The sequence below is a fragment of the Molothrus ater genome, chromosome 6 (assembly GCF_012460135.2).
Source record: "Molothrus ater isolate BHLD 08-10-18 breed brown headed cowbird chromosome 6, BPBGC_Mater_1.1, whole genome shotgun sequence".
In the NCBI taxonomy this organism is placed as follows: domain Eukaryota; kingdom Metazoa; phylum Chordata; class Aves; order Passeriformes; family Icteridae; genus Molothrus; species Molothrus ater.
Genome location: NC_050483.2, coordinates 197900 through 219885, shown reverse-complemented (window position 1 = coordinate 219885; position 21986 = coordinate 197900). Strand labels below are relative to the sequence as shown.

At 39.8% G+C, this 21986-nt stretch overlaps 1 protein-coding gene across 3 annotated transcripts in view; it reads left to right on the top strand.

Moving 5' to 3' along the window:
• The window catches only part of GALNT18 (polypeptide N-acetylgalactosaminyltransferase 18), a 230976-nt gene extending 209201 nt beyond the window's left edge, over positions 1-21775 (top strand). For 2 of the 3 annotated variants that reach the window (XM_036383367.2, XM_036383368.2), the window contains 2 exons: positions 3644-3808; positions 21298-21775. In XM_036383367.2, the coding sequence (XP_036239260.1) occupies positions 3644-3808; positions 21298-21444 (312 nt within the window). In that variant the 3' untranslated portion in view covers positions 21445-21775. The remainder of the gene's footprint in view (positions 1-3643; positions 3809-21297) is intronic. The other variant, XM_036383369.2, reaches the window with a different exon arrangement.
• Positions 21776-21986: the final 211 nt, after the last annotated feature.

Genomic DNA, 21986 nt, shown 5'->3' with positions numbered 1-21986 from the left:
CTGCAAAACAGCTTGTGTGCTTGTTGATGCTTCTTAAAAGCATCCTCCTAAAGAAGGAGGATGTATTTAACAGCTTGTTTAAATGACAAGTGCAAGCTGTGTGTTTATACAGCTACAGGATGTTAAAGCATGAGCATGGTTTTAATCTGTAAGGCCATACTTTACCTGAAGGTCAAGTTAAAATATGTTCAAAAAAAGGCAGAGTGTGCATAGCTAACATGTACATTTTGAGAGGGTAATTCAGTTCATGTAACTCAGGTAATCTCCTATGGCCTGCTCCAGACAACTAATTTGTGTACCATCCTTAAACAAAAAAACCTCAAACAAAACAAACCAAACCCCAAAAAACCAAACAAAACCCCAAAACAAAACAAACCTTCAAAAAGTATTTTGGAAAATGCAAATAAGCAAATAGAAACAGGAAGGTCTTGTATAAAAGCAATAAAGTATTTTGAATATATGAAACTGTTTAAAGGGATGCTTTACCATGGTTTCATGTTTAGTAGCTTTAGGTTTCAGACTAGAACAGTAATCAGTAATAGTTAACTCTCTTTTACCAAATGGATCTCCTCCCTTCATCCCAACAGAGTTATTATTGTGTTCTCTCTGTGCAGGCGCTGTTCAAGTCTCAGAGTGGGGGAGAGGTACCAGGGGCTGTTGGTAGGTTTTAAGAAAAGTTTTCTGGCTAAGTGCAACATAAACCAGTGCCTTCCTATTGGCTAACATGCTGCTCAAATTGAATTTTTAGAAGTTGTGTGGTTTTAATTTGATTCCTCCAGTAGAAAAGGACAGCAGTCAAGCTGCAAGGTTGTGCAACGTGTTAAATTCTGAAGTGAAATAAGAAATGGACTTATTGTATAAGAGACTAGAATGTTTGTAATGATACACAGAACAGTTAAATATTGTCCACATTATTGGATAAGCAAAGCAACATCTTAGAAGAGCCTTGCTGGACAGGCTGCCACCCTCCCACGTTCTGTTTTAGTTTGAGCTTGTGCCACTTACCAAGCTGAAAGGTGCCTTTCCCAACACTGGGTGAGAATTCAGGATTTCTCGCCTCTGTTTCCACCTGGCCCACAATGAAAAACGCAGTTATATTAGCAGGTAGGCTCTCTTAATTAGCAACCTGCTAATTAACTCTGTGTTTGATTGTTCTGCTTCTGTACAGTGTTGCCAACAAGCAATTGAGCAGTTCCTCCAGCCAGAGCCATGGTTCTGCTCCTGCCCAGAAGGAGGCTCGGGCTGAGCCATGGCTGCATTGACACCAGAAGCAGCTGGCAGAGCTGTAATATGAACTGGGTTTGTTCTGTCCGTCCAGAAGGTGAAATGATTACCTGCAGCCTTTGCTGCCAAAGGCTGAGGTGTGTGAGCTGATAAAAACAGCTCAGCCACGAGGGTTTGCAGGCACACTGCTTTCTTTGTGCAGACCTCAGGCCACAGAATGCACTTCTCAGAGTTACAGCCAAGCCTGCTCATCTGTTTCCAGTGACTGATACGTATAATTAAAAAAAAAATGCAACCCCCACTTTATGTTCTTATATCATGTTTTCTGTAGTGACAACATGCTGAAATGAAATATCCCTTCCTATTAGTTAAAAATTTAAATAACCAACAATTTTCCTTTATGTTTTCTAGTAGTAATTGCAGGTAAGAGGTAAACGAGCTGCAACAAAAAGTTCATCTGTAGAGTGTCCTAACAATCCCTTTGTAAGATCATCTTGATCTTTTAGCCTTGCTCAGTCACTACCTCAGTTTCTCCAAAAAACAATGTCTAAATAGATCATATACATGTCTAAAAAAGTTGCTCTTGGCCTGTCTAGAAAGTCCATTCTTCATGTTTAACAGTTTTCTAAGGCATCAGTTTTATTTGCAGGAATGTTAATAACCCGAGTTGTGGATGCAGAGTGATTTTGTTATAGTTCTTAGAGTTTACTTCCGTCATAACCATCCATTCTGGAAATGTGCTCTGCCAGTTCCTTGTATTACCCTGCTCTCCTCCTGTAGGGCATAACTAAACTATTCAGCTTTTCTCTGTTCAACCTCTTAAAACTTCCACTCACCTCACTTCAGCCAGCTCAAGCTTGTTATTGTTTCTGTGGGGTGAAAACAATGAAACTTCATTAAGGGGGCAAAACCTTGGCTTAGTCTAAACCATTAATGGTAATGTAATTAACTTTAATGCAGCTCTGGCAGGTTACATCTGCCCTGGCAGTGTTACAGGAGGGTAAACTGGGGACACAGTCTTGCCCAGAACACCACCATTTGTTGTGGTTGTATTCAATCCCTGAATTGACTACTTACAGTATTCCAATTTTTAAAAATTTTCTTTTTTTATTTATTACATGAAGCTCAAAAATCTTTCATCAGACCTGGCTTGTTCTGCTTTTCTGCTTTCTCTCTTATTTTACCAGAGTGTTCACAAAGGAGAACACTCACACATAAAACAGTTCACAACACCAACAATGAACAAATACCAGGAAAATCTGGGCACCAAAAAGATTCCCAAATACACCCAGCATAATTTCCAGTTTCCCTTTTGTTACAGACAAATAGAATAGTTACAGTAAATGGCAGGGGCATTAATTTGGTGCTTCTGTCCAACTCTTGTCTGTTGTGACTCTGCCACCACTGGGTTATCACAGACTTAAAACCTGGAGCACGATGTTTCCCTTTAATCTTTCTCATGGTCCTTCCAAGAAAAAGGTCTGATTTTAGCAAAATAAATTCTATTTGTGATTAGCAATCAGGCAATCCTGGTATAATCCTGTGTTACCTTCCTGGGCTTACACGTAACCTGCCAATCTGAAAGGGGACATATCCCCTCCATCCTTCACCTTCTTTTCTTTCTTCCAGAGAAACCTTCCACATATCTTTGTAGTCAAACAGAGTAGAAAGAATTTGTATAACATAATAAACTCATGTCTTTGGTCCCATGTGTAATCCCTGAGGCCTTTGAGGGCCCTTCTTTGCTAGACATACAGATCAGCCAGTGTCTGTCCCTTTTCCTTGTCTCTTGTATCTCTGTGTATTGACTTATAAAATGTAAAACGAAAACAAATGCCTTGAAATGTGGCCATTCTGTTCTCTCTCATGCCTGTATCTGTCACCAGTTGCTAACAACTTTTTTTTCTATATAGTATCTGCTTCAAGTGTGGATTTTAGCATTTGTTTGCAGAAAACCTTAATTTATCTTTCTATCTGTCCTATAAAAGACTGAGATGCTCTGAACTCCTGTGCTGCTGTTCTCTTTTATTGCCTCTCCAATGAGGTGTTATCCTCAGATGAAACAGTCTAATCAGAGCTGATGGCCATATTCAAGCCAATCCCAGGGTGTCTATCTTCCTCTTTGAAGACCCTCAGAAACAGAAAGAAAAACAGAAGTAAAAAGTCACATGATGAGAAAATAATAAGTTGTATTTGCATATTTCCTCTTAAATACATAACCAATATTTAAGCAATTAATTGTTAATTTAGACCAACTTTTAAAATGTTGTGTTGCTTCCTGCATGAAAGGAGATAATTTCAAAGCCACTATGGGGTCAGCCTACTGCCGTTCAGCATATTTATCTTTGCCATTAGCTTTTGGGTGAAAGTGCTGCTTCTGTGTAGAGGCCACAAATCCTGTTTGTGCTTCCTGTTGCAGAATGTTTATTACACAAGCAGTCAGCAGCTCCACGTGGGTGTTCTGAGCCCCACCATCGACGATGATGACAACAGATGCCTGGTGGATGTGAACAGCAGGCCCAGGCTCATTGAATGCAATTATGCCAAAGCCAAGAGAATGAAGCTTTACTGGCAATTTACTCAGGTAATTTTTGCCCAGCAGCCATTTCAGAAAGTTTTAAAGCTCTGTTTCTGTGTTGAAGTGTGAGTAATCTGTTTATTAGCAGAACAGAACCAGATTTATCCTCGCTTGCTTTGCACAGAGCCAGGAAGCTCTGTGCAAGTTTAGTTTTGATCCCAATGTCAGCTACCTCAGTAGGGTACAAAACTTGTATTATATTTTCTGAGTTCACCGTGAATAACTTCTAAGGCAGAGTACTGTTATGGGGAGTGGAAAAAAAAGGTTATTTCAGTGGAGTCAAATGCAAAGTAACCTGTATGTTACAGAGTTACATACAGAACATACAGAAATCTGTATTTTTTTTTTTAGAAGTAGCTACTCACAAATGGCGGTAGTGGATCATTGGTGATAACAGCCTCATAATGAGCTAGTTCTGCAGTTTCTTTTGTAAAAAGGCTCAGGCTTTTACACATGAGTGTGAGAGAGGCAGAAAGAGGCTCGAGGAAAGGCTGAGAGGTGCTTTCACAGGGATGAGAATGCTGATAGGACACTAAGGCCAGGCCTGGTGTCTGCATTCATAACTGATTTAGAAACATAAGGGAGAGTAAAGAAGCCACAAAAGTTCTGGGGCTAGAAAAGGTGCTCTAACACTTAGGGAGATCACTCTGGTTTAGCTAAGAGGAAATAGCAGGGTGACTCAAGGCATCTCAGTGCTTCCACAGTGGAACACTTCCAACCATTGGAACCTGTTTTGTCTTCAGGGTATAGGGTACCCTGAAGACAAAACAGGTTCCAATGGTTGGAAGCCAAAAACAGTCAAATTCTGTTTTTCAAAGAAAGATGAGTTTTTCCTAAGGTAAGTTTAACACAGTGGAACTTTGCCATGTCAGGTGCTGGCATGCTGGTGAATCAATGAAATGAAATGACATTACTAGTCATTACATGTCTAGTGTGAGTTTGGTGGTATCATAGTTGGTCCTCTGCAGTTTTGAGTCAACAAATCTAGTTGGGTACTCCAGCCCACAGGCTGAGGCTCACCATTAAAAGCATTTTTTTCCTACTTTTAATTTTTCTGTAACATCCATGTGGATTTGCAAATATCTTTTCTGTCAACTCAATGATTTCTTTAATAGCCATTATCCATATCCTTTAGGACATTTGTAATACAGTTAGTATCAATCTTGGTGCAGAAAGCATCTGGACATTAATCATTAAAGCATAGTATTAGCTTATTTTGTATTTATACTTGAAAGTTGTCTAGGTCTTTAGGAGGTAACTCTCAAGCAATAGATCTTAAATCCCTAAGCTGGCCACTCAAGGGCAAAGTTTCAATTATATTTTCTCACAAATTTTAACACTAGCCTTTTCATGAGGTGAGCCTCACTGTATCCATCTCTGCACTTGATTTTTTTATACCATTTCTAAAAAGTATAATTAAAATTGAAGAGTATTTCAGTAACATTTTAGCATGGTTCACCTCTCCAGTGATTGCACTGTATACCCCAAGGTTTTGGTGACAATTAATTGTTTCTACGCCAGGATACTACTGCTATTTCATAATACTGATTATGTTAGATCTTACTTTGGGGGCAGGGGACAGCAGTAGAAGGCCTTGATAATTTAGCTGTTAAAATCTTTAAAAATGGGATTTAGCAGCATCAGGATTGTTGCAATTCCCTGTTCCAGCTACAATCTCTCAAGGAAGGTGCAGCACTGGTAAACCCAACTCTATGGCCTCCCTCTTCCTTCTGCAAAGGAACATCTCCCTGAGAGAAGTGAAAGCTAGTTAGTTGTTTCTTCATGATAAATTAAGAGACAAATGAAAGAATTAAAAGTTTTCTGTTCAGAAAGGATTTTGCTAAGCCAAATACAATTAAAATGTCATTATTGCTCAATGGGGTACCTTCTGTAAGTTAGAAGAAAGTTAATGAATGTAATCAGGGCTTGCCAAGATCAACTGATGAACTCCATTTGCAGTGCACCCATTTAGCCTGGTGAACAGATGTATTTGTGTGGCCATCTTGGAAGTTCTCTCTAAAAAGACTCTTTTCATTACATCTTTAAAGCTCTGGTTTTTCTTTTCCATATGTGCAGTGAGCAGGACTACTGTGAGTATCATATTGATGCTTATATTGCCTTGAAATTTGTGAACTATTAATTAAAATGTAGATGCTGGTTGTAGCCTTTTGTAGCACTTTCTTTTAGCTGGAGCTATGCTTTGACTTCTCTGGGCTCTTGAGCCATTCCATGGGAATGTCTGATGGTGTAGGTAAGTAAAAATACAGCAGGGCAAGTGGGGAACTGTGTGAGAAGGGGAACAGGAAACAGACTGAGCACCCAAAGTAGGATAAACCAGCTGAACTAGATTTCCCTGACCAGCACAAAAAACTGTATTTTTCCTGACAGACATTTATGGTAAATTAGTTTGAATGAGGAAGCACTACAGTCTGAGAGGCCCCACAATAGTCTGTGATGGAACATGTACAGCAGTCTGGTTGATAGAAAACTGTACAGCTTTAAAAAAAAATATCCTTCAGGTAACACTTTGATCCTCCTTTGTACTATGTTATGATGAGTGAATTCCACATGGCAAAAGTAGAAGATGGATTACCCTCAGTTAGGGGACTCCTTGCTTCTGTAGATCTATTAAAGAACTATTTAATTAATTATTAAGTCACATCTTTTAGATCAGAAGTATGTGTATACACACCTATATATATATATATGTTGTGCATATTTTTCAAACTTTTTTTTTTATTTTATCTTTTACTTTGGTTTTAAAATTTTAAATTCCCTGGCTATCTTCAGTTGCAGGCAGTTGGAGTCAGGCAGCCAGATGTCCACTGCTACTTTGTGGATAAAAATGTGGTTTAATGGGTAGGCACTTGGAGGGAATCACTGCCTCTGGTATCTTTGTCCTGTACAGAAACTTGCATTGAGCATTCAAAGCTTGTAGTGTGTGTTTGTATAATCAGGATCTCTCTGAGCACATTTCCATGCTCCACAGTTTTGTACAGCTGCCAAATGCAATGAGACCCAATAAAATGTAGGCTTTGGTGGCATTCTTGCTTGCAAAGTATCTTCAAGTGTTTACAACAGTAATTATGTCAAATTATGTAAATTAGCCCAGAAAAGAGTCCCATCAACTGGGTGGTGTTCAAGAATTTGATTGTTCAGGCTGTTTGTCAAGTCTTCTCTTAGAGAAATGTTTGTTTTGGAAATACTTTTATGCTGGAATGTTTTCTAGGTGTTTGACAGCTCACCTAGTTCAGTCTGTCTCATCACTTTTTCATTTAATCAGAACCAAGCCAGAGCTTCCAGCAAAAAGCCCAGTAAGTGATCAGAAATTAGATAAGGCAGAGGAGATAGAGGCAAGAATTATTTGGTAGAAAAAGGTCAGAATTTTAGTAAAATATGATTTGAAACATGGTCTCAAGGAAGCTGCTTTGGCATCATGAAGCATGAGGAAAGCAAAACCTCAGGCTGTCAGCTGGTTTTGGCCAGGAGCAGGTGCAGCCACTGCTGGCAGCAGCAGCAGCTCCCATGGAACCAAGGGCTGGGACAAAGCACCAGCTCAGCAGCATTTCTCACTGTGCCCAGTGCCCAGTGCTCAGTGTCACTGTGCCCAGTGCTCAGTGAAGCTGTACCCATTGTACAGTGTCTCTGTCCCCAGAGCTCAGTGTCACTGTCCCCAGTGCTCAGTGAAGCTGTACCCATTGTAGTGTCTCTGTCCCCAGAGCTCAGTGTCACTGTCCCCAGTGCCCAGTGCTCAGTGTCACTGTCCCCAGAGCTCAGTGAAGCTGTACCCAGTGCTCAGTGAAGCTGTACCCATTGTACAGTGTCTCTGTCCCCAGAGCTCAGTGTCACTGTCCCCAGAGCTCAGTGAAGCTGCTGGGACTGCTGCAGTGATGGTGCTACAGGGTCTGGTCGGTGGCAGAGAAGGGGCTGTGGGAAATGAAGGCCAGAGCACCTGGGCAGGTGAGGCCTCAGGACATCTGTTGGTAGAAACTGCTTGTGGCCATCATATCAGTCCTCTGATAGGATTAGGTTTGTTGATGTTCTGGAGAAGCAGTACATTCTCAGAGCTGCAGCCAGGTTTTTCAGAGAACAAATCCCAAATTTGCAGGATTTTAAGAAGTCTCTCAGTCTCCAATCTGATTTTCCAGCTTTATTGCTGATGCAGAGTCAGTTGCCTGCCTTACAAGTGAAATTTGTCTCTATGTACCTCACCTGGATGGCAGTAGATTAGTTGGAAAGTTCATTTACCTCGTTAGGGCTCCTCCAGAGGCATAGCAAAGGCAAAAGGGGGAAGTTTTTCTTTAATTACTCTTTATCATGAGCTATCCTGTTTCTGTTTAGTTGGACAGGGATGTGACCATTCCATTCTAACCAGACAAGCCATGGTCTCACTTTTTGCTGTTGTGAGAAATGCAACATGGGAGAGCTCTGTGTAAAAAAGAGGCAAAAGAAAGGACACCAGGCTGAGCTACAAACTTGGGATCAATCCTATACAGCTGTTTCATACTTAGTTAATTTCAGTAATTCCGCTTCCAGTGTGGTTGCCATAGAAAGGTAGGAAGAATCTGCATCTCTAGGGATGGGCACTCACCACATCCCTCCTGGGAGGGAGAAGATGTGCAGGGCCTGCTCTCAGCACCCTCCTGTTCCCATATCTTCTGATAACATTGCTTGTGCATGGTGTGGAGAATCGTGATTCTAGTCACTGCTGAAGGTTTCCACAGGATGTCTTCCCATTAATAAATGCTTGGAGGGAGTGGTTTATGCTATGGCCAGAAATTGTAGATAAAATTTGTTGCTGATGGTTGTAGTTACAAAATGTATTTCCTAAATATCATAGTAGGAATTGCTTGGGAAGGAAAAGGGAAGACAGACAAGCATATTAATTACTGAGTTGTTACAGGTATTCCTCAGATAAATATGATGATTTAGATCTTATTTAAATGGGTGTTAGATAAGGAGGTCTGTTTAGCTGTATAAAGAAACAATAGACCTTAAAATTACTGAATTTACGTCTCGTTCCTCCTAAAGGCTTTTGCCTTTAAATTTCTCTTACCCACTTTTATCTAATGAAAATAAAGGTAGTGCAGTGCTAGGTTACCCAGTGCCACAGCCCAGAGAAGCAGAGGAATGCAGCTGCACAGCCAGATTAAACTGGTGGGCTGGGGAGCAAGCAGAGGATCTCTGTACCAATTTCAGATGCTCCCTTGCTGAGCACACAGCATGCAGAAGCAGAGCCCAACACCATTATAGAGCAGCCAAATTCTGATGTCCACTCCTGTTTGCATCCCATCCATTAGCCAAGGACACCAGCATACAAGAGGGATTCATCTCAGCAGAGCTCTGTGTGTCTAAGGGAACAGTGGCCCCCATCCCCTTCATCAGATTCTTCCACTATGAGAGCCACAGGCTGGCAAAGCAGCATCATTGATTTACAAGGAATTTGTATTAATGTGGTATTTCTAACCACAAGGGATGCAAATACTCTCAGTATGTCTCTGTAGCTTAAGCCATGCTGTACTGCTACAGAGCTGTGTGAATAGGCAGTGCTGTTTGCCTGGCAGCTCAGAACAGAAAGGGATGGTGATCCTGTTAAAAGAAATCCAGACTTTGATCCTGCAGGAGAAATATAAAGAAAAACAGAACCTAATTATTCCATTCAATGAGCCAACAGACCAGGTTAAGACCTGTATTTTAGTGAGGCAATCTGATTTTTAAGTAACCAGTGTTGCCAAGTGTGGAGTTTTGAACCTCAGACATAAAAGAGCACTTGCACAAACCCCGTGGCTCAGCATTGGTGTAGAGGTCCAGTGCATCAGCAGCATTTCTAAATTTAGGTCTTCTTTGCTGATTTTTTTTCTCAAATACTACCCCAGCTTGCCTGTACTTCATATTTGAACTAACTGGATAACAGCAGAAGGTATGATAGCTGGAGGATGAGGAAGCTGAATCATTGTTCTGCTTAGACATGACAAAACTGTAGTTAATACTTCAATTTGCATTTTTCTCTCATAAATTGGTCCCTGAATGTGTAACTTAATATTCTTGTCATATTTCAATATGACAATATGAATTTTAAAAGAGGTGCATTAAAATATTTCTTTTTTATTCATCATGGACTATGTCTTACTAAAAACCTATAAACATTTTTAGTATCATTTATGCAGAATGGAATGGAGAAGTACAAAAATTTAAATGCATACAGGCTTTCTCCATTTTGACTGCAACTTGACCAATACTTGACTGCAACTTAAATATGTAAATGCTAAAATGTAAATGCTAAAAACATGCAAAAAATATGGAATAGAAATATTACTATACAATATTGTGTTTTAAAAACTGATGTTAGATTTGCTTGGCAGTTACTGTGATGCTATATTTACTTGTTAATTATTGCCATAGCTAGTGGTAACCAAAATTTCATTGTATCAGTTCAGTTTTCTATTTGGAGTAATTTTCTAGCAGAAAGTTTGAATCTTTGCAAATTGATGTAGAATTTGCCAGCTAGAAAGTTGGTGTGGAATACAGCACTAAAACGAGCTTTTAGTGGGTGCATTTCAGATCTTTTCTAGCATATCACATTATGCAGTATTTACTCTCCTGAGAACCACATTTAAGCTCCAAAGACACTTGTGCTGAATTAATTTAGAAGAAAGTTAGCACATACCCATGTTTTTCGTTCAAAACAGATACCCTATTTGCATATTTTAGCATCTAATTTTAAATACCACATTTATTTACAAAGAAATTATTTGTTCGAGTTGCACATGATTCTTCCTCATTTCAGCTGTCCAGATAGGTTGCATCCAGCAATTGCAGATGACAGGTGCTGCCAGGCTCTGCATGGCATTGTCATGTCAGGCATGCAAAACCATGGCCAAATCCAGAATGGCTCCTGCAACCTGAGTGATAAACAAGCGAGTGAAGGGCCTGAGTTTCAGGAGATCTGAACTCTGCTTTTGGTTCCTCCTTTGCATCACCAGTCTCTGCTTGGCTTCTGCATTCCCCAGCTGTGGGAGGGATGGAAGGAGTTTTGCTGTAATTATTTCTAAATTCCCAGCTGAAAACAAAAGTCTGATATTGGAACCCAGGAAATTCCTCTGGCTGCCCTGGATGGCTCGAGCCCCTGCCCGAGGGGCTCAGAGACCTTGGCACAGAGCCCAAGACCCCTGTGCCTTTGATCTTGATACATAGAAAAACAATTACCAACCTTTATATGAAGAATTACAAGTCAACAAAGTTTAAGTAGAATGATAGTGAGTTTATCACGGGGTGAAAAAATAAATTTTGGGGTTTTTAGAATGGGGGCTCGGAGTCCCAAGATGGAGGAATTTGGGCGTGCCTTGTCGTTTTCCCTTCTTCTTCCTAGCCTCCACCTTCTGCTGTGATGTTGGCACTTTTGGATTGGTTTACAGTAGAAGCTCACTGTCTAACATAGGTGATACGTATTGGGAAGTAACTGTAAATAATGTACATGTAGTTTTAAATATAAAAAGATAACACAGCCCCAGGGGCAGTCAGTGTGCCTCTGCCTGTCCTGCTGAACAGACCTTGGCAGGCCAGAGGAAGAATTTTATAGATAAGAAACAATAAACAACCTTGAGAATGAGAATTGAAGAGCTCTGACTCCTTCTTCAACTGCCGGGCTGGGAAAAGAGACTTTCTAACCCATCTCAGGCTCACTGTGAGCAGCTAAAGCCCCAAGACTCTGTCCCTATCAAGTCAGTAAAAGTTGCATCTTTACTTCCAACGGAGACAAAAGAAGGATGTATGTAAGCAAGATCTGGCCACCAATAATCGTCCACAGTCTGAGTTAAGAAGATGAGAAAAATGTTCCTTTGGAAATCAGATAAATCAGGATGAAAAAATTGACAAGAAAAGACTGTTTGTTATTCAGTGAAATGATCAGGCCATCAAGTCTGGTGTCCTGAAACCAAGAGTGGTGACACTCAGTCTATCAGACAAAAAAAATAGGTTCTTTTCATTACTGTCTGAGTAAACTGCACAAGGTTTGTGCTGCAGCACCAAGGACATTACTTTCCCAATATCAGCTATAATCAGATTTGTGTGGTTAGTGGTGAAAAAGCCATTTTCAATAACTAGACACTATGATCAGAGTCCAAAAGAAATCAGCCTAAATTCCATGTTAGAATACGCAGATCAATTGAAATACTGGTGCAAATTCACTTCCTAATTTTCTTCACTTTGCACTCAATTTATTTCTTAGGCCCTAGAGACTGGTTTAATCATAAGCATATAATGATAATGCAAGTAGTTCAGTTTCTGGGTTAAAATGCATTAAGCCTCCTTCTTATGAAGCATTCAGATTAGAAAACTTAGATTAATTAAATACAACACACAAATGGAATAAAATCATGATTCAGTATTTTTGTTTTCCAAGGGAGTTATTTCTCACAAATAATCTCATCTAAACCCCATAAACCTTTGGAAGTCCATTAACATGTCTGGGAAAAATATAAAAATCTTGGGTTTCCTAGTTGTGCTGAAAGGAGTTTCTCATTTATCTGGCTGCAAAGAGGATTTTTCAAAAAATACCATGGTGACATGGGGGTGTATAGTCAGAAGAAAAGGAGGCTCCTGGGGCCCTCATTGCTCTTTGTGAGGGGAGGCTGTAGCCAGGTGGGTGTTGGTATCTTTTCTCAGTGCTAGGATGAGAGGAAATGGCCTCGAGTTGTGCCAGAGGAGGTTTAGATTGGATATCAGGGAAGGGTTGTCAGGCAGGGGAATAGGCTGCCCAGGGAAGTGGTGCCATTCCCATTCCTGGATATTTAAAAGACACCTAAAAGTGGCACGTAGGGACATGGTTTGGTTTGGTTATGAAATTGATAGTGTTGAATTAATAGTTGAACTCAATGATCTAAAAGGACACTTCTGTAATTCTATGTACCACAGTGATATTACTTTTACTAAAACCAAATAGGAAGGCAAAACCTAGGAATATACAATTTGCTGCATCACAGATCACAAAATTAATTAAGTGGATTATTTACCTAATCCAGAAGACTGTCCCAGGCAATGGGCAGTGCTTGCTGTTTCACAGAAATGAGCTGTTGTGAGCCAACAATTCATTGTAAGTCCAAGAGGAGGATTTCCTTCTTGACCCCTGATTTGCTCTCTTCGAGAAGATTGAGGCTTGGTTTGTCTGAATGATCATCTCAGCATGCCTAAAAAGAGTTATCAGCGCTCTTAAAATTAACTCAGCCATCAAAAACATCTAGTCAGTCACTGAGCACTGATGTCTGAGACAATGAATTCAACAGGTTTCCTGTACTCTGATAAATCACCACAGCTGTAGCAAATTTTTAACCTAACACTTATTTTTCCTTAGAAGCTTTGTTTACTAGTTCCTCACTGCTATTCACAGTTATGCATACTTTGGAACACTAAAGGCAGGTCCCACTAATTTTCATTCCCCTACTAAGCAAAGTCCTGGTTTTATTTCATGTTACTGTATTTTGTAATTCCCCACCATCTGAATAGTCCATCACACTTCAAAACAGCTTTGTTGCCTTCCTCTGGCTTACACTTTAAACATCTTGAAGCAAGCCTAGATCACAGCAGATGAATCAAGCCTGAGTTGTTTGCAGAAATAATTTGTGTAATCTCAGAATGAAAAAGGTAACTTTTCTGAGAGTTTCACAAAATGCAATATCAAAACAAATAAAGCAAATGTCTCCAGCACTCCTGGTTTTTTCTTGGTTGTATCAAGGTATTGTTTCACTACACAAGCAGCTGTTGCTTGGCACAATAAATGAAAAGATAGTAAAGAATTCTGGATTTAGTTAGAGAAGAATTACCCTGCAGAAAACATTGGGCAAAGCATTAACTTCGGATATTTTCCATAGGTTAAGTCTCACATATGACTCCAGAAGTGTTTAAAATGCAGGATTTGCCTATATCCAACTCTTCTACTAGAGGCAGTATAAAATGTAGCAGTTGCAGTTGTTGCTGTGAACTGACATAGTTTAGAAACACATCTTAAGTTCTAATTTAGTACTTGAGTATCAGAGTTGGAGCACGAAGTAGCCAGTGAGCACTGAATGTGGTGGGTTCTGCATATGGAGGTTTCTGAGTGCTGCCCAGTAGCATAAGCAGACAGATTAGGGCAAAGGAAGACACAAAAGACAAGTGTGAACATCATCCCCTTTAGTGATGAGGAAAATAAAATCAGAAATATCCATCTGTGAATCATCCCTCATCAGCATGCATCTCTGCAGCTTACTCCTTTAAGTTCCCAAACAGGCAGTTCTTCCTGAGTGCTGGTAGGGGTTACTCAGGACAGCTGTGGTCAGAAAAACCCAGCACATCATCCTCAACTGCAGAGCATCAAGCCAGTCCCTCCTTTTCAGAAATGACTTGCTAGGTAATCCTGGCTCTCAGAACATCAACACAACACAGCATCATCTGGATTTGCTGCCAAATAAAAACCAAACAATGCATGCAGCTGTAAGTTCTGCATTTACCATCTTTATCAGGGCTATGTATGGATAAAGGATTCCCTTTTTAATCTGCTTTCCACTCTGCCACAGCCACCCCCCACCCCTGAGACAGTGTTCAATAATTACAAAAATCACATCATACACCTAGAATAGGTGTTTCTGCGTGTTTTTCTAGCATGTCAGGAAGTTTTCCTGGCCACTGCTGATAGAGTAATAATTCATGTTTACTTTCTGTAAAATATCTTAGTCTGGCTAATGTATTCTTCTCCAAAACTTCTGGTTTTGTAGTCTTATCTCAATTTTCTGTAGTGAAACACATTTCCAGCTGTGATATCCTGAAGAGCTTCTTGGTATTTCAGTAAAGGCTTGAATTTAATTATTTCCAAGTTATTATTTTCTTAATCTTGCTATTACCACGACTGCAACCTGTTATAAATATGTGATAATTTTTTTTATATGTGGAGAAATGTTAGTGATAGGTATAGATCCATGTGTTCCATTTCTGATTTTTATGCTGCGTCTCTCTAATTTCTTTTCTATTCCAATTACATTCTCTGAATGAAGCTGCATTTCCTTGTACCAGGTTTAATTGCTTTTATTTTAATACCTTAATTAACAGTATAGTGTATTTCTACATCCTGGAGAGAGTAAGCAAATCAGACCATCCAATCTAGAGTAAAGAAAACAGAAAATGATTGCACAGATGTCTAGTTATTAAATCCTGCTCTGGACATGCAGATGAGGCTGCTTCATTTGATTTGTCACAGCTGCAGTATTAAAAATTTAGTGCAGCATTAGGAAAATTTAGCATTTATGATCATGTAAAGCCTGAACACTCAGATGTCTTGGGAAAGGAATGAGACAAAATTGTGATGTAGACATTGAAGCTGTGTAACTGTTGAATGGTGTGCCTGATCCCTCTGTCAGAGGATGTTTCACAGTATTTACACACTGAGTACCAGCAAGTGGATGTCAGTGCTTGGGTGGCTACCTGACAACAGAACTTGAGTGCAGGAGGAGGGAAAGAGTTTACATTTCCCTTAAGAAATGGTTTGGCTGATCCCTACTATAACACTACTGAAGTTTACATTGTACATAATAATTAGTTTTGTTTAGTATTGGAAAAATAAATTCACATTTTAAGTGAGTCTTGTAAAAATTCTCATGTGCTTAGCTACCCTTTAAATAAAGATCCAAATAGCTGAACAGATAACAATATATTTTTAATATATGAACCTGCTGTATATGATAGTTCATATACATAAAAGCAGTTAAATGCACCTCATTTTCACAGTACTCATCTAAAATATATTAGGAAGCATGTGTTTGAGTAAGGGCAGCTATCAATATACTTCAGTGAGAAATATTTGAATTAAAATAGTTCAAGTTAATTGATGAAACATTTGAACAGGAAAAGATATGTTAAAGAGCCTGCTTTACTTACAGCACACTGTTAGACAAAGAGTTGGAAAATTTGTCATACTTCTTTGGATTCAAGAAGAAAAGTTAATACATTTCCTGTATGTTATATATATCTATATCCTTTATACAGCTAAAAAGCAGAAAATTTAAACTGAATAACATCATCCAATATTTCTAAGAAATGGGCAATGCTGAAAATGCATAAATTACTGGATGGGATAAATTATTCCCTTCTTCCTGTGAACATTTTCTTATTGCTTCCACATCCACACAGAGGTGAATCACACAGAGGAAAAAAAATATATATATATATATATTGTATATAATTTGAGTAATTTTCTTTAGGTTTAAATTTGGTGTACTAAGAGTCACTGAAAATGTAGCCCAGTACTCCTGGGAAATGCACAAGGAGATCAAGTGTTCTGTTTGAAGTGGAGATTGTCTCATACACCTCACCATAATTCTTTGATTCAAATGTATCAAAGCAACAGCAAAGATTAGAGTTTCTGCCTCAAAGGCAGAGTGAACATGTAAATATTTGAGGTCACTGATTGAGGTCCACATAGAAAATTAATAGACTAGAGAATGCAGTGATCTATACAGTGTATGTAATAGGAGGCTGGATATACTTATTAACCTTTTAAGACCTTTTTCTGAAAAATCCATGTTTAGGCAAGCATGTTTTTTCTCTTTCAGGCAGAATAACAGGAGCTTTAATATGATGAGCAAAAAGCAGGTCTAAATTCTGAAAGGAAAAGTGTTCACTTTAGAGTAACTCCTTAAAAACAGCCATCAGTCTGATTTTCAGTAATGTTGACAACCTCCAGCCCTCATTTAACATCCTTCTTCTTTACAAGTGACCGGGTCTGACAGAGTGATCAGGTTTGGTAACTGTGCATCCACCACCCCCAGTAAACCAAAAAAGATCCCATAGAACAGTTCAGCAAAAACTAGCATGTCTAAACTGTCTGATTGCTTTGCACAACTTTGTACTGCAAGGGTTTGCAGGCACAGCAGATGGTGTCCTTAAATGCCATGGTACTGGATAAATTCTGCTTTAGTGAAGGACTGGGAAGGAAACCCCTTCCATCCAGTAGAAATGCAGAAAGTGCAGTAACTCTGAAGGAAGTCAGAAGCATTGCTTTCCACTCTGTGTACCAGGATGTTGACTTGAGACAGTATTAGCATTAACAGTACACTTACAAATCACCCAATCAGCCTTCTGTGTGTCTGGGTACCAGCAGGAGCTGAGAACATTTGTGTTTCTCACAGGAATTGCTTCAATTTGCTTTGCAAGAACCATGCAGTTCCCAGTCAAACCTGTTAGTGCTGACACGTTCAGTCCATTTTTTACAGAAGAGTTGACCTGGATGCTTATTTATCCTCTTGAGACTCCTACTGCCATTGAGCTGTCTCTCATCATCAGTGATCTTAATCCTAATTCTGTTCAATTGCCCACAATGCCTCTTGAAACTTCTTTCAGTCTACAGAATTGTGTTTAATGTTTCATGATTAAAGACATTACTCTAGGCTATCAATTTTTGCCTTTAAATTGGAAAGTAGAGCTCTTGCCTAGAATGGGGGAAGGAACCCAGATGGGCATCTCTCCTTTCAGTGAGCATGAAGTGTAGTAACACAATAAACCCTTTTGCCAAGCATGCAGTAAATCCAATTATGAGAGTTTTATACAAGTTTGGATAACTGTTTACTATAAAAAAGGCAAAAATAATTAACTTAAAGGGCACCTTTGCCTGCATTTGGCTTTAGGGTTCCAAATGCTAATGATGACAACAGACTGCAGAAACCATTCAGGAATGCTGGAATTTGGAGGCCAAGCCAGTTAGAGGAGCACAAGACAGTGTTAGCTTTTGATGCCTCAGTCCTGCCTGCTCATTTTTTTCCTGGAGTTACTCAGTTTGTGTGCTTTAATCCTTACACAGCTCACTAGTTCAGGCTTTGCAACCTGTATTAGGTGCACTGTCAGCAATCCAGAGCTGACAGGACAATACCACTGTCCCAGGCTTGGATTGGGCATATGAAGGGGTGAAAACAAACACAGTTAAGCAGAAAAATAACAGGAAATTTTAAGTAAGTACCATAGAAACCTTCCTCCCTGTACTTCAGAGCAGTTCTAAAGCCTAAGCAGAGCCAGAGCTGAACCAGGCACTGCTCTTGTACCTCCCTGTCTATGTGGATCTCAGAGCCAGCAGTGCTCATCCTGCCTTTCTTCCTTGCTGCATCCCAGGCCATCGCTGTAAGACACATTCAAGGCTCTGTGCAGAGAAGAACAAGTGGTTCTGTGGGGTTTAAATGATCTGCCCAGTTCCCTGAAGAGCTGCTCTGCAGGTGAGCTGGGAGTGCTCATCCAGCTGTGCTCCAGCCCCGTCCTCACACGTTCACCACAGCTGGATTTCACAAGAGCCCCCAGGGCAGAGTGCAGCCACTGGGTTTCAAAACACTTGCAGGATGTTTGGGCCTAACTCTTTGGGGAGGATTTAATTTTCTTAATGAGTCTGAGTAAAGTGTGCACTGCACCCACTCTGAAGGCTGAAGCAGTGGCTCTGCACAGGCCTCTCATCTCTTGGAAACAGAACAGCTTAGTTCCTCACAGGGCTTGAGCCTTCACATTTCCCTTTTGTGGTTAAAAAAAGCACATCTTGCTAGAAGCATCTGTGCTCTCTGCAATACTCAATTCACACACATTAACCATTACTTAATTTTGATATCTCTTTATATTCCATACAGCAGCTCCAATGTACTCAGCAGGCTGGTTTTCAGTAGCCAATGCAGAGCACTTTCCCCACATCAAAAAGAGCTTCCTTGGCTTTTTATCTCCCACCTCACTTGTTTCTGTTAAATAAAAGCCAGATTTTACATGAGGGCACTTCAGAGAGAGTGAAGGAGTGTGAGGGGGCTTTTTATATGTTTTTTTGGTTGCTTGTTTGTTTTGTTTTTTCTTAGGAATCGTTTACACTTAGTTTGTGTAGCTGCCTGTATTAGTGTTTCTCATGAACACATTTACTATAACACGGAGGTCTGCTCTACAAAATTTAGAAAAAAGGAAAAAACATTGTCTCCACAGTGAACATCCTCCTTCCTCCATCCCCAAATCCACATGGCATTTCAGCCCATTCAAGTGAAAGAAACCCTTAACCACTGACACAAATGGGAATTAAGCAGAAAAATTCCAACTCCTCATGGCAGTCTAAGTTTTAACACTGTGCCTTCCTCTACCTAACAGAGCTCCAAGTGCTGTACTTCACAAAAAAATGGAGAGAGGGAATTCTGTTCCTATTCTTATGCCAGCAAATTAGAAATGACAGCAGAAGCCTAAGAGTGCCATGCACAGAGTCATATCCCAAGTCCAGAAATCAGGCAAATAATGGACCCCAACTAAGGTAGTTTTCTAACAAGACAAACTGGGACAACTTTCCTCAGCTTCCAGTGCAGGTTCTGAGCTGAGAATGTCTCAAGCACCAAAAGTCGGATGAGAGACAACCAATAAATGGAAGATGCAAAACTACTTTACGTAACTAACAGCAACACAAGCACCTCCAGCATCAGTTGAGAACACAGGGAAGTTCATCTTGATTTTGGCTTTAGGCAGAAACACTTGTAAGGTGTAATTCCCAACTGCCAGTTTAAGCCAAGAGAGCTGACCCTGGGTGCCATGCAACATTGAGTCTCCCCAGTGGAAAACCACACTCTACAGCTTTCATCAAGGATGGAAATGTTATTCTGGAAGAAAACAGGATAACTGTTCCTTTCACAGTGAGAAAATATCCATTACCTCAGAGTTTTACATGTGAATAATCTAGTTCAGAAATCATTAAATTAACTTGGAGAAAAAAAAAATCAACCTCACTACAGTGATCTCTAGAGGGCCAAAGTAACAAAGGGAATGGGAGAATGAGATTAGTGGAGGGGTGGGGATAAAGTGTGAGTGTCTAGGATAAGACAAGAAATGGCATATAATACAGAACTGAAAAAATTTTCATCCTAGTTTCTTCAAATTTCTTGTATGTCATGCAGTGTTATTACTTTTGGATAGTTTGGAGTTTATTTTCCCACCAGACAGCCAAATTTAACTACAGTTATTAATACAAATGTCAATAACAGTTACACAGCAGTGGGAAAATACAGTTCACTCAGCATTTCATTATGGAGGTGTATTAAAATGCCTCTGCAAGCCTGTCTGTCTGGTAAAGTAATCAGTGGGAGTTTTATCAAGGCTGCACATAGGCCTACCAGGAGGATTTATGGGAGCCACACGTTTCGAATTTTTGTGGATTATTCTAGAAATGTCCCTCTTACCCAAAGCTATATTTAAAATGTGGAGCTTTCAAACCTAATTCTGTATTTCATTAACCAGGCCCAAAATGCTATTTTAGAAGTCCCATCTCAGAGAAAGTTCTCGCTAAGCATTACTGGTGGGATAGGAGGGGACCCTCAGCCACCTGTGTGCATGAAGCAGAACCTGCCCTGAGTGGCACAAGCTGCCCCTGGCTGGGGAACAGCACACAGCCTTTCTGTGGGGTTTGTGCCAATGTCCTTCCACTTTGTAATGACTTTATAATACAAGGTACAACACAGACTTGAACAGAGCTATGAGGTGGTGGGCTTTTGTATGGAATTGGGTATTCAGTTTGGGTTTTTTACAGTAACTCTTTTTTCCCATTGTACATATAAGCAATTTGAATGCTTCTGCTCTTTCCATACTTCAGGAAAGAGCTGTACTAATCTGCACCAAATCCTTTCTTTGATTTACAGATTCAGCCAGTAATTCTCTACACAAGTCCAAGGTCCTTTTTAGAGAAAGCCACTTTCAGACCTGTGTGCAATTTACTCTACTCTATCTCCATGTATCTTGGAAGAAACCTCCCAGACACTGATGTGTACACATTATCTGTTGCCTTCCTTAGACATGAGAGAGGAGGAAAGAACCAACTGAAAATAGATTTAAAGAGGGGAAAATGTAATTTATGTCACTTGCATGACAATTTATTTGTAATTGAGGTCTATAGGTTTTTGTGTGATAGCAGAGATTTAAACTGCTCAAAAATGAACTCAAAAATGAAGACAAGGCTTTAATAAGGCAGCATTAAGCTGGGAATTGAACAGAATCAATGCTGAGAATTAGCAAGAAAAGATTATAAAAGACATTTCAGTATTCAAGGAAAAAATAGTTTTTGCATTTTATCATTTATGCAGCATACCATGGCTGTCTTTTGCCTTATTTTGGTGTTCAGAAGTGCAGCAGAACCACAAAATCAGGGAACTCAAGCAAACAGGAAAGCTTTTGGCTTTTTTATGGTTAAAATGCATGGGTAGAAACACAGCTCAATTCCAGAAATCCCATTTGCTGAAATGGAAACCAGGCAATTGAGACTATTGCAAACTGCATCAGAGATTAAAGCAGCCTCCAACAAAGGAACCCTCATTCCAAATCCAGCAAATCCTTACCTTGTCTCTAACTGTAAAGGTTTTCACAGTAGATGGAGACTGGAATGTTCTATAACTTCTGTTACCCTGCAGTAGCAATGCAAAAAGGTCAGTGTTTAACACAAACCCCTCTTTTTCTTCTTCTTTTTCTTTTTGCCCCAATCTCTACAGGGAGGTCCTATCCAGAACCGAAAATCCAAGCGCTGCCTGGAATTGCAGGAGAACAATGAAAATGAATTTGGATTTCAAGTGGTCCTTCAGAAGTGCACGGGACAACGCTGGTCCATAACAAATGTCCTGAGAAGCTTGTCATCATAGCAGACTAAATTTTGTACCCATTTCTTTTGCTACTGTGTAGCAAGTACTGCATTGTCGCCTGCTGTACTGTATTCCTCCCGCTCCCCGTCCCCCCAGCTCCTTCTCTCCCTTTTTTTGTCTCTGATTTGAATTTATGAGTGTGTGGAAATAGGGTCTGTGGGCTGGAAATAAGAAGTTTTTATTTCACAATGATGTTTTCATGACATTTATAGAGATGCTGAATGACAGGTGACGGGTAGGCTATCCTAAAATATTTTACAACTGTAAATATTAAGCAAATGGAGAATATTTATATCTCAAACTTTTATTGAATAAAAAATTCCAAACACTATTATTGTGTAGGTGTCTCCATGGAAATCAATTTGGAAGCTAAGTGCTGGTTTCATTGCTTTCATTAACCCAAGACTGATCTCGGCATGTTGCTGCAGAGCATCAGAATTCTGCAGACTTTGGATAAAGAGTTCTACCTACACACCAATAGCTACAGCAAGGGAAGATTTTCTCCATTCTCCCTCCAGAGATCTGTCTAGGCCACTGTAGCT